The sequence below is a fragment of the Polypterus senegalus genome, chromosome 8 (assembly GCF_016835505.1).
Source record: "Polypterus senegalus isolate Bchr_013 chromosome 8, ASM1683550v1, whole genome shotgun sequence".
Taxonomy (NCBI): domain Eukaryota; kingdom Metazoa; phylum Chordata; class Cladistia; order Polypteriformes; family Polypteridae; genus Polypterus; species Polypterus senegalus.
In genome coordinates, this window is record NC_053161.1 from 2,164,656 (window position 1) to 2,178,439 (window position 13,784).

Below are 13,784 nucleotides of genomic sequence, written 5' to 3' on the forward strand. Positions count from 1 at the left end.
CTGTGAGATCGACAGGCGGATCGATGCGGCATCTGCAGTGATGTGGGCTCTACATCGTTCTGTCGTGGTGAAAAAAGAGCTGAGCCGTAAGGCAAAGCTCTCAATTTACCAGTCGAGATTGTGAATACAAGCGGCTGAAATGAATTTCCTCCGCAGGGTGTCTGGGCTTTCCCTTAAAGATAGGGTGAGAAGCTCAGTCATCCAGGAGGGGCTCAGAATAGAGCCGCTACTCCTCCACATTGAGAGGAGTCAGATGAGGTGGCTTGGGCATCTGATCAGGATGCCTCCTGGACGCCTCCCTGGTGAGGTGTTCCGGGCACATCCAACTGGGAGGAGGCCCCGGGGAAGACCCAGGACACGCTGGAGGGACTATGTCTCCCGGCTGGCCTGGGAACGCCTTGGGATTCTCCCGGAAGAGCTGGAAGAAGTGGCCAGGGAGAGGGAAGTCTGGGCCTCTCTGCTTAAGATGCTGCCCCCGCGACCCAACCCTGGATAAGCGGAAGAGGATGGATGGATGGATGGATTGTAAAATGAGGACTTCCAGATTGCAGGAGAGACAAGGGCAGGAGATTTCCAACGAAAGGCTAAAAGCAACTTAGCTGCAATGGCTGTAATCATTAAAAGTCTCCACTAGAAAGAGAAATTGAGGAAAGAGAAAAAAGGTGTAGGAGAAGCAGAACTTGAGGGGAGAAAGGAATGGGGAAAGAATAGATGGAAGAAAGTTTCAGGAACTTTAAGAGGACAAAGGTGACATAGGAGATCTTATTCTAGTCCCATTAGATAATGTCTTCAGGGAAGTACGGTACATTCTGTCTTCTTATTCTTCTTCTTTCGGCTGCTTCCAGTAGGGGTTGCCACAGCTGATCATCTTCTTTCATATCTTTCTGTCCTCTTCATCTTGTTCTGTTATACCCATCACCTGCATGTCCTCTCTCACCACATCCATAAACTTTCTCTTAAGCCTTACTCTTTTCCTCTTCCCTGGCAGCTCTATCTTTAGCATTCTTATCCCAATATACTCAGCATCTCTCCTCTGCACATGTCTAAACCAATGCAATCTCACCTCTCTGAATTTGTCTCCCAACCGTCCAACTTGAGCTCTAATGTACTCATTTCTGATCCTGTCCATCCTTGTCACACCCAGCACAAATCTTAACATCTTTAACTCTGCTACCTCCAATTCTGTCTCCTGCTTTCTGGTCACTACCATTGTCTCCAACCATATAACATAGCTGGTCTCACTACTGTCCCGTAGACCTTCCCTTTCACTCTTGCTGATACCCGTCTGTCACAAATTACTCCTGACACTCTTCTCCAACCATTCCACCCTGCCTGCACTCTCTTTTTCACCTCTCTTCCACAATCCCCATTACTCTGTACTGTGGATCCCAAGTATTTAAACTCATCCACCTTCACCAACTCTACTCCTTGCACCCTCATCATTCCATTGACCTCCCTTTTATTTACACAAATGTATTCTGTCTTGTTCCTTCTGACCTTCATTCCTCTCCTCTCTAGAGCATAGCTCCACATCTCCGGGGTCTTCTCAACCTGCTCCCTACTATCGCTACAGATCACAATGTCATCAGCAAACATCATAGTCCACAGGGACTCCTGTCTAATCACGTCTGTCAACCTGTCCATCACCATTGCAAATAAGAAAGGGCTCAGAACCGATCCCAAATGTAATCCCACCTCCACATTGAATGCACCTGTCACTAATACCACAGACCTCACCACTATCACACTTCCCTCGTACATATCCGGTACAACTCTTAAGTAGCTCTCTGTCACTCCCAACTTCTTCATACAATATCACAGCTCAACTTGAGGCATCCTGCCATATGCTTTCTCCAGGTCCAAGATGCAATACAACTCTTTCTGGCCTTCTCTATACTTTTCCATCAACAATCTCAGAGAAAACATCACATCTGTGGTGCTCTTTCTTGGCATGAAACCATACTGCTGCACACTAATCATCACCTCACTTCTTAACCTAGCTTCCACTACTCTTTCCAATAACTTTATGCTGTGGCTCATCAATTTTATCCCCCTGTAGTTATTACAGTCCTGCACTTCATAATGGTAATAATGGTATCTTTATTCTGTGTTGCAGCAATATGTGTTAACCTATCCACATTGACTTGTTTCACAATGGTGACCTATAAGCTTAACTGATCTCTTAAAGCTTTGATTCTGTCAATGGAAGAGAGTATATTTACAGATGTACCTTTAATGCTGGAATTAATCATCTTTAAATGTTCAAAGATATTAACTAAGTACAATAGTTTTGCAATCCAAGTATCATCTGCAAGTGACAGGAAGAATTCTTCTTGCATTTCAAAGTTAAAAAATATCCATCTCATCCTTCAGTTCTAATACTTGTGACAAAACTTTATCTCCTTTAGCTAGACATCATGCTTCCTTGTGAAGAAGAAGAATATTAAAATACTTTGCCTCAAAAAGATGTGTTTTGAGAGGTCTACTTTTTATGGACTTAATCATTTTGCAACTGTATCAAGTACATTTATAACTCATCGTTGAGTGTTTTTCACAATGGTCAAGGCAGTATATTATTAATATAGCACTGTTTTCTTTCTTCACAAAGCTACAAAGCCCATCACTAAACCAACCATTGATGGAGCCCCATCTGTATAAATTCCCACACACAGAGAGAGAAGTGTGTAATGCAGTGTTTCTCAACCTTTAAATATTTGCGACCCAAGTTTTCATAACAATTTTAATCGCACCCCCCCAATGTTTTTTTGAAAGGAGCCCACTAATGCCAATTTATTCTTTTTTAATTAATGATATATCATAGATGCATAATTTATTATACCTACTTAACTTTTATCGACATTTATCTAACTCTATATGTATTTTTCTAGTATCAGAATGTAGTTTAAGTTAATTTGTTTTGGTTTCAATAGATGTATTTTTCATTTTTTTGAATCTTGTTTTCTTTTTTCACATCTTCGCACCCCCCTTTTTGTTACTTCGTGCCCCCCTAGGGGGGCCTGCCCCACAGTTTGAGAACCACTGGTATAATGACATCGCCATGTTCAGAAATGGGCAAGCAGCAGCACCTAAGGCTTGATGACTGGCTACTGGAAAAGTCTTTGGGATTCATCCAGCTTGTAAGCCAGGCTCATGGCCAAGAATGAAAACAGCTTTATTCAGTTAACAGAGCAAATTTTGCTAAGTTTTTATAAAGTGAAATGCTATATTTTTAAAATAGAGTTCAGACAAACACACACACACACCACAGCTGACCAGCAACCTTTAACCCTCAACAATGGACATGCTGCAACAACATACACATTGTGTTACTTATGAACACATTGAAATCACTTCAGTTTTTCTTTTTTTGTCTGGCGCCTCCTAACTCATTAGCACCAGAAACCTACACATACACTATATTTCCAAAAGTATTAGGACACTCCTCCAAATCAATGAATTCAGGTGTTCCCATCACTTCCATGGCCACAGATGTATAAAATCAAGCATCCAGGTATGCAGACTGCTTCTACAAACATTTGTGAAAAAATGGGTCACTCTCAGGAGCTCAGTGAATTCAAACATGGTACTGTGATAGGATGCCACCTGTGAAGTCCATTCATAAAATTTCCTTGCTACTAAATATTTCACACTCAACTGTTAGTGGTATTATAACAAAGTGGAAGCAATTAGGAACAACAGCAACTCAGTCACGAAGTGGTAGGCCACATAAAATCACAGAGCGGTGATAACGCATGTTGAAGCGTACAGTGTGCAGAAGTCACCAACTTTATGCAGAGTCAGTAGCTACAGACCTCCAAAAGCTCAAGAACAGTGCATAGAGAGCTTCATGGAATGGGTTTCCATGGTTAAGCAGCTGCATCCAAGCCTTACATCTCCAAGTGCAATGCAACGAATTCAAATGCAGTGGTGTAAAGCACACCACTACAGAACTCTAGAGCAGTGAAGACATGTCCTCTGGAGTAACGAATCACACTTCTCTGTCTGGTAAACTGATGGACAAGTCTGGGTTTGGTGGTTGCCAGGAGGACGGTACTTGCCTGGCTGTATTATGTCAAGTGTAAAGTTTGGGGGTGGGGGGATTAGGCTGTGGGGTTATTTTTCAGGGGTTGGGCTTGGCCCCTTAGTTGCAATGATAGGAACTCTTAATGCTTCTGCATACGAAGCCATTTTGAACAATCTCATGCTCTGAACTTTGTGGGAACAGTTTTGGGGTGTCCCCTTCCTATTCCAACATGAATGCGCAACAGAGCACAAAGCACGGTCTATAAAGAAATGGATGAGCAAGTTTGGTGTGGAGCAACTTGACTTGCCTGCACAGAGCCCTGACCTCAACCTGATAAGAACAACTTAGGGATGAATTATAGCGGAGACTGTGAGCCAGGCCTTCTCATCCAACATCAGTGCCTGACAGCACAAATGCTTTCCTGGAAGAATGGTCAAATATTCCCATAAACACACTCCTAAACCTTGTGGAAAGCCTTGCCCAGAAGAGTTGAAGCTGTTATAGCTGCAAAGGGTGGACCAACTCCAGATTAAAGCCTATGTGTTAAGAAAGGGATGTCATTAAAGTTCATGTGTGTGTAAAAGCAAGAATCCCAATACTTTTAGCAATATAGTGTATGATATATTGTTCAACTTGTCTTGATGCTTAGTTTTGCAGAATGTTAAGTTTTTTTAGAGTACTTCCCATTTTCAGCCCTCTAGACCCAAAAAAACCCTCATTTTATAGGCCATTTTTGGACCATATTTTGTGCAGTAAAATGTCACCATTATGATAAAAAGTAAACCAATAGGATAGGAGGACTTGAGGTTGTGCATGCCATATCAAGTAGCCTTAAGGATTCTCCCCCTAATGAAAGAAAAGGGGTTAAAGCTACCCCTGCTCACAAAACTTTGAAAAAATGAGGATCGGTAGTATAGGAGTATCGTTTTATGCCATTTCAAGCTTGTTGATGACGAATATGATATTTTGGATATTCAATTATTTACCAGTGATCCTAGCCCTATAAGAGTCATCCACAGAGGTTTACAAATAACTCATTTCAAACATAAGCATATGGAGTATCATTTTAGAGTATTTCAAGGTCAGCAATTATGAATATAATTGTTTCATGATTTTTGATGTTTTACTAGGGATCTAGCCCACCATGGATCTCAATCAGATGGTGAAAAATGACAAAATAATATCACAATTAAGATTATTTAGCCTTTAAACATTTAAATTGAATCACAAATTTTAATATTAAATTTTTTTGGCACATCTATTTTTGTTTATTATGCACTTCTTCCTCATTAAGTAAAACATTACATTTATGAATTAGGATATTTTAAATGGTCTTGGTTGCTAGTGCCTTTAATAATAATAATAATAATAATAATAATAATAATGCTAGCTCGATTCATTAACATGTCCTTTTGCGACACCTGTGAACTGTGCCACCCAGTGGCACCGTTGAAAATCACTGTTTTAGTATATCTGAATGCAGCTAATGATTATTTCTTTGTGCCCTTTGCTCTACTTAGTGGTAAAAGCAAACAGTGTGATGTACACTTTGTGAAAAATGGCTGCTGCTTTAAGATTTAAAAAAATGCGAACTTTCTTTGGCTTTATGCCTTCCGTATTATATTACTTACACACTGTATTTGACAGTATTTTCGTTTTACATAACTCACATCACCATTTCCTTATTACATTTTCCCAAAATGCCGTGCATTTTCATCTCTTCCGAATAATTTTCCCAGAAAACTGTGCGCGATGCAACTCAATTTCCCAGAGAGCACTGCTCTTTACGTACGTCGTCATGATTGACGGGAGCAGCCTGGGGATTTCCCCAACCTTCACTGAGCGTCGAAAGAGTGGAGACTGGACGGGTATGAAGGGGTACTGAACTCCGGTTAGTGATGCCCCCCCAGTTATATTAACCGGGGTAAAGCTGACTGTTGAAGATGGACACGAAAATGACCAGCCTGTATAGCCAGCACTCTGGCCTTGGCGGCCAGGCAAAGGATCTAGACCCCACGGACGAGTGGTGCGATAGCGGGCTTTGCTTTTCCAGTGGGACCGATGCCTGTCATTCGGGCCCAGGGGAGCGTCTCGACTCAGCTATAGGAGATTCTCTCATCGAGGAGTCAGACGCAGAACTGAGCAAAATTACACACGGCATAGTGGCCATAGAAATTGGAGAGAAGAGCGAAGAATACTGCAGTCAGCCTGCCCATGAAACGGAGGAGCCCGTTGTGGACAGCGCAAGGGTCCTGGAAGAAACAGTTAGATCATTGGCCTTTATCTCCGAGGATGGGGACACGTACGTAAACATAAACTGCACGGTACCGGTTTGGGGGGTAACCTAATTTCTGTAACTGGTGATATACAGGATGAGTTTGAAACCGCACCCCTCCCAGCACAATTGACTTTGTTTGAGGGGAGCACTGTTGCTGCGTTTACTCATCGTATTTTACAGAAATGCGTTCAGATTATGTATGCTTGATTCCGTCAGTCAATCTCCTCGAAAACAGATGTTGTCGAGCCCAGGAATAGGTAGTGGTAGTTTGATGTCAGGGAAGGTTAATATCCCAATGTATGGGTTTGGGGGGCCGGCCCTGTAACGACCACCTACTTGTGCTCAGCTGTAAGAGTCTGTTTAATTGTACATGCAAGTATGGTTTTCATCCAGTTAATGTATAGCAGTTATCAGTGTTGCAAATTTACCATCCTTGTAAAAGACTGTCCCTTTAGTCTGTTAATGACAATAATGTTTAAATGAGACCTTGAGAAATGAAATGAAGTGTGTAGCAATGTATAACACGTCAGGACATACATAGTGTCTTCTGATGAATAGTAAAATTATCAAAACTGCTTAATCCAATTAGAGTCACGGCAGGATCAGAGTCAAAATCAGGTCCTGACAGTACTAAACAGGGGCAGTTCATCCTAGGGCCCACTCATGCATACAACCACACTTGGTCAATTTTGAACTGCCAGTTAACAGAACACACACATCTTTTGCTATGCAGGGAGAAAACCCATGGAGACATTGCACACTGTATGTAGATAATGTTTTTACATGGGATTTGATCCCAGGCTGTTCCTGTAAGGTCAGACATAGAAGTAAAAGACTTTGCTGTTATGCTGTCCTTGTGATTAATGAATATGTATCACAGCAGAATTTCAATAAATTCCAACAGGTTACCAGACAGGCAGTCTAGATTTTTTGAAGTGATGTGGATGACCTGGTAAAAAAGAAACTAGGAATCTTTTCGTTTAAAGGAATACTCCACCCAAAAATATATATATATATTATGTTGCTTACCCCATGTACTTTGTAGAGTTGACCATGAACATTTTTTAAACTCTCATGTTTCCATGCAGAATGGAGATAAAAAGCTTTACACAATAGAAGCCAATAGTGACCGATGCTGTACAAATGGTAAACAATGTAAAATACGGTTTTGCTAAAAAGGAAAAAAAAATAATTTTGCATAATCCACATGTCTTTTATCCAGTTGTAAGCACAAAACTTGCAAAACAAATGCCTTTTTTTTGCTAAATTATTGTTAAATAGTTACTTCCTGAATTATCCTGTTTCCTGTACATAAACAGGAAGCCTAAAGCCTCATGGAAATAACTTTTTCGACTAAAGACAGTACTCTTGACCAAAGAATGATGGCGAGGGGCATGTCTTCAAATATTCTTTTCCATAAGTCTTATAGTTTTGCCCTAATAATTCAGGAAGTAACTATATAACCAGATTATAGCTAAAAAAAAACATTGGTTTTGCACATATTGAGCAAACAACTGGATAACGTAAATGTGGACTATGCAAAAAAAATGATGGAAGTTTTTCATGTCCTTTGCTGTTGGACAGAACTGGTAATCATTGAGTTCTGTTAAATGGTAAACTTATTTCTCTCCATTCTGCATGAAGACATTAATTTAAAAACTTTTCTCAGGACCTTATAAATAAAAGAAAAAAAATATTTTTTTGAGTGGTTGTCTCTTGCATATACAGTAAGAAGACTGAGATAAATCCATTCATGTTGATTGACTTGAGGGTCTTATTATACATTTACACATCATTAGTAAATCCATAAAAAAACTGGCAACAGGTTTAAATATCCTTAAAAGATGTAGAGGAGGCTACATATATCATCTTTTAACTCAACTGACTAAGGATTTATAGATGTAAAAGCTACTTTCTTGATTGGTTACAGTATGGATTAAAGTATTGGATGCTGGTTTTTAAACCAGCATGTTGATGATTTAGTCTTACTACTGTATGACCCTTCTCCTAATATACCTATGCTCCAGCTATTGCATATCCTTAACTGTAGGTTAGGTATCTTCCAAACATGTGTAAAATTATGACAGAAAATGTGGGTGAAGATGTTTAGCTTCTGATTAAATGTAATCCTGTTGTGCCATAAGGAGATCTCTGTGTGGTCTTTCAAAGATGGCAATGATAAGCCAGCATGTATTAGACTTTAGGAAACCGGCTAAAAGAAATGTCCATACTATTGCACCGAAACACCATTAGCAAAAGATATTCCACCTGTTGCAGTCAATGCAATATCCTTTAAGTCATTATTAGTCAGTGATACATTACATTTTTATATTTTACTTAAAAGGATGCTGGCATATTAGCAGTACAGTATGTGCTAGCAGAGGAATGAATGGATGCACTGTGAACAATCACTTGCTCATGGTAAGCGAGCAACAAAAGAGCATTGGCAGTGCAACCCACATGTGGGGCATTAAAAAAATTCAACAGTATCTGTTCTCTGCAACACCAAACACTTGTATGGCAGTAATAGCAGCAGCCTGTTTGCTGGCCCCTGATCGGAATTTCCCCAGAAATCCCAGCTCTGCAGACAGGCACTTCCTCTTTTAAATTCACGCAGCTGCTTTGCTTATGTACTGATAATAGCTTGGGAATTCCTGACTGAATGGTTAGTAAAGTAGTATTACTGCACTTAGGTGGTGTTTTGGGCAGTCATGCTTTTCCTGCTCATTATAATCCTTGCCGTCTATCTTTTCTCTTGTCAATTGATGAAAGGTAAAGAGAAACCAACAAAGCTTCTGGCTATATTTGTCAATCGAAACTAGATCATCTTCATGTTGCTATGTGGTATAAAGCTATTGAGGGAGAAGTGAAGATAGTTTTAAGGCATTACATTATTTATCACTGGGAATCTTCATTATAAATTAATTAGTTTTCATTTAAACAGCTTTCTTTTCATGTCTGAAATGACAACTTCCTGATATGTAATTGAGAATGAAACTGTGGGGGTGTAAGGGGTTTGAGAATAAATGCAATAGTGTTGTGCAGTGGAGTTTGTTACAGAAGAGTGTTACACAGACTGCAAAAGCTTTCTTCACTGTTTAATAGAATATCTGTGGTGATATCAAGGCTACCTAGCTTTTCCTTTTTTAACCACAGCTAATTTGTATTTATATTAGGTCTGTTAGCCATATTCAAATTCTTCATGAATAGGTTTACAGATTGTACAAATGGCTTTAAGTATTATCTGTGCATGATGCTGGCAGATCAGCTTTTTTGCAGAGTTTTTTTTTGTTCAGATGTGGTTTGTTTTAAATTTCTGTTTTTCTTTCACACTCCCTATCTTACCAGGAACTTGAAGTCGTAATAAGCAGATTGAGCTGCGTGTCATTGGTATATAGTTGGTACCCCTATATTGTATTTAAATATCTGTGATCTATGATCATGATGAAATTAGGCTCACCATTGCTGCTTCTGTAGGCAAAAAATCAAATATGAAGGTTTTCTCACTTTTTTTTCTTAATTTCTTTGTATAGTGCTCTGCACTTGGCTGTGATCCATGAGCATACTCTTTTCCTCGAATACATTCTTAATTTCATCTCTGGTGATCCCTCCAGGACAGAGTACCTCAATGTGCAGAATGATTTGGGCCAGGTAAGGGCATTACGTTTATAACTTTCTGAGTACCTTTGGAGCAGTTAGCAGAACTGTGGTTATGGCTATTAGGCTTGCCTAATTAGTCTTTTTCCACCTCCCTAGACTGCCCTCCACATTGCAGTCATCGTTAAGCAACCTGATACAGTGCGGAAGTTGCTGCGGGCTGGTGCCAATCCTGAAATTCAGGAGCGGGAGGGGAACACTGCACTACACATCGCTTGCAGGGAGTCTCTGTGGGAATGTGTAACAGCACTGACCTGGCCTGACTTGCACAAAGCACATCTTCAGACCACCAATTATGCAGGTGAGAAAAAACCTTGGAACAAAGGTGGGTTAAATGTAGAGGAAAGTTTAGGGTGGATGGAAAATAGCTTGACTATATATATCTGAAAACCCTTGGTAATGGCATTATACACATGGTTGTTAACAAAAGGAATGTGCAGATTTAATTCAACCAGTTCTTTGTTAATTGCAGTGTATTCACTACACGTTTCACTGTTTGTTATGTTTGTTTTCTGGTACTGACTAACCAGAGTATGGTTATGCTTCCTTATTTCTATCTTGAAAGCACTTCCCCGTATTTTCCAATGAAGTTCTTGAGTACTTGCTTCACTATTTCAGTTGACAAAATCTGTCCAGTTCATTTTAGTAATAGTACTGAGAATGTTCCTGGAATATGGATTGATGTATGCACTTTAGAGTTTAAGCATAGTCATTTGATTTATTGTGAAATAGATGAATATTGTTTTGCTTTAATAGCTTCTGCATATGGGATGTGTTAGTAATATTTATATTTATTCATTTAGCAGAGGCTTTTTCCCCAAAATGACTTACAGATAAAGTCAAAATTGGTTAGGGTCTATTCTGAAACAAGAAGTTCAAGTCTTGGTTACAATAATTTTTCAAAAAAACCACCAGACCTAATAAGTAAGGAGCCATTCCTTATTAAAATAGTACAGATGTTTGAATTCCTTTCAGAATTTACTTACAGCATCTCAGCATCTTTCATTGTGTATTTACTTGGTGGCATGGTAAATCAGTTGATAGTGCTGCCAACATATGAATTAGGTGTACCTTGTTTGAAGCCTACACTCAGTTGTTGTCTGTTTGGCATTAACCCATTGCCTCATGTCTGCGTGGGTTTCCTCCAGGTACAGGCAGTCCCTGGGTTACATACGAGATAGGGACTGTAGGTTTGTACTTAAGTTGAATTTGTATGTAAATCGGAACAGATACATTATTTTAATAAATGCTATTGTTGACTGACTGTAACTAAGTGCTCTGCCAGTGAATGATGGCGTTTCACCTCTCTCTGACCTTTTTATTATTTCTACTTTATTTTCAATGGTGGTGGTTTTTCTCTTCTTTACTGTATCACCAGCACTTGCGTCAGATTTGTGTTTCACAGACATTGTTGAAGGGTAAAGACAAAAGGTTAAGATGAGCTCTTCTGCACAGCACTGTATACGCTATCACAGCAGGAAGGCACCCGTCGTCAACACGTCTGATGTACTGACAAGAGACAACTTCCTGCTATATGCGTAACAGTACAAGCAGGCTTGCTATTGAGAATGAATGGGGGCAGTGAGGAGGGGTTCATCACTCGCCCACCACACAGTCACCTCCACTACAGTATGCTGCCTGCAGCGTACACCCATCGAGAACGAACACGGTGCGGCCAAAGGCGGATAGTGAGCCCGGACAGGAGCAGTAGCTGCAGCGGCATAGTGGGCGGGCAGCGAACCACCCCATCAAGCCTCCGTCCTTCCACACAAGCGATAGCTGTGGCCCCGGTGACTATGGACCACGGGTCACTGCTTGCTGCTGAGAGCCGCCCGAGGGACACAAAACTGCGCAAGCAGCGAAATCGTCCCCCTCAAGTCACTGATTGCAGCATCCCCAGGCCGAAGATGACGGAGCAGCAGTTACTGAGGCGCATGCGTCGCAACTGCGGCCCCGTTCGTAAGTTGTAGGTCAGATGTCCGTAACCTGGGGACTACCGGTATTCCTGTGTTCCTCCGACACCCTCTGAAGAGTTACTGGTTTGGTTGATTGGCAGTTTTTCATCAGCTCTTAGTGTGTGTATGAGTTCATGTGTAAGTTGGTCCTGTGATGGACTGTCCATGTCTGGGGCTGTTTTCTACTTTCGATCTATTGCTATTGGTGTAGGCTTTTTTCCCCAGTGACCCTGAATTAGATTATATTCTTGTTTTATTGATGGCAAAGCAGTCTGTAATGCATACAGTCATTTGGATATGTTTCAGGGGTGGACAAATTGTAAATACATATTGTACTCTTCTGGGCTACCAGCTTTACAAACCTGGTAATCCAGGTACACTTTCTGGTAGGCCTGCTTTATATATGGGGTGGAGGGTTACCTGCAACTTTTTAGAGCTATGTCTTTTTTGTAAAGTTTTGTTGTACATGAGTGCATAGCATTCTTCTACCACAATATAATCAACATCTTGAAAGAGAATCTTCTTCTTTTGGCTACTCCCATTAGCAGTCACCACAGTGGGTCATCTTTTTCCATATCTTTCTGTCCTCTGCATCTTGTTCTGTTACACCCTTCATCTGCATGTCCTCTCTCACCACATCCATAAACCTCCTCTTAGGCCTTCCTCTTTTCCTGTTTCCTGGCTACTCCATCCTTCGCATCCTTCTCCCAATATACCCAGTATCTCTCTTCTGCACATGTCCAAACCAACGCAATCTCACTTCTCTGACTTTGTCTCCAACCTGAGTTGACCCTATAATGTACTCATTTCTAATCCTGTACATCCTCGTCACACCCAGTGCAAATGTTAACATCTTTAACTCTGCCACCTCCAGCTCTGTCTCCTGTTTTTTGGTTATTGCCACCATCTCCAAACCAAGTAACTTAGCTGGTCTTAATACCGTTTTGAAGATCTTCCCTTTCACAATTGCTGGTATCCATCAGTCAACAAATCACTTCTGACACTCTTCTCTATCCACTCCACCCTGCCTGCATTCTCTTTTTCACCTCTCTTCCACACTCCAAGTTACTGTGTACTGTTGATCCGAGGTATTTAAACTCACCCACCTTTGTCAGCTCTACACCCTGCATCCTTACCATTCCTCTGACCTCCCTCTCATTCACACACATGTATTCTGTCTTGTTCCAAATAACCCTCATTCCTCTCCTCTCTAGAGCATATTTCCACCTCTCTAGGGTCTGCTTGTCCTGCTCCCTACTGTTGCTACAGATCACAATGTCATCTGCAAACATCATAGTCCATGGGGACTCCTGTCTAATATTGTCTGTCAACCTGTCTGTCACTATTGCAAATAAGAAAGAACTCAGAGGTGATATCTGATGTAATCCCACCTTTACCCTGAATGTATCCATCACTTCTACCGCAGACCTCACTGCTGTCTCACTTCCCTTGTACATATCCTGTACCACACTTACATACTTCTCTGGCACTCCCGACTTCCTCATACAATACCACAACTCCTCTCTAGGCATTTTGTCATATATTCTCTATAAGTCAACACAGACACAGTGTAACTCTTTCTGTCTTTCTCTATATTTCTACATAAACACCCTCAGAGCAAACATCAAATATGTAGTGCTCTTTCCTGGTATGAAACCATACTTCTGCTCACTGATCATCACCTTCCTTTCTTAACCTAGCTTCTACTACTCTTTCCCATAACTTCATGCTGTGGCTCATCTGTTTATTTCCTCTGTAGTTACTACAGCTCTGCACATCCCTTTTATTCTTAAAAATCAGTACTAGTACACTTTTCCCCACTCTTTGGGTATCCTCTCACTTTATCCAAGATTGCATTAAACAATCTGGC

The 13,784-nt window shown here is 40.8% G+C and overlaps 1 protein-coding gene across 1 annotated transcript in view; it reads left to right on the top strand.

Moving 5' to 3' along the window:
• The first annotated feature begins 5,808 nt into the window (after window positions 1–5,808).
• The window catches only part of nfkbib (nuclear factor of kappa light polypeptide gene enhancer in B-cells inhibitor, beta), a 43,512-nt gene continuing 35,536 nt past the window's right edge, over window positions 5,809–13,784 (top strand). Inside the window, exons 1-3 of the mRNA XM_039760600.1 lie at window positions 5,809–6,326; window positions 9,836–9,953; window positions 10,059–10,260. Coding sequence (XP_039616534.1) covers window positions 5,968–6,326; window positions 9,836–9,953; window positions 10,059–10,260 — 679 coding nt within the window. The 5' untranslated portion in view covers window positions 5,809–5,967. The remainder of the gene's footprint in view (window positions 6,327–9,835; window positions 9,954–10,058; window positions 10,261–13,784) is intronic.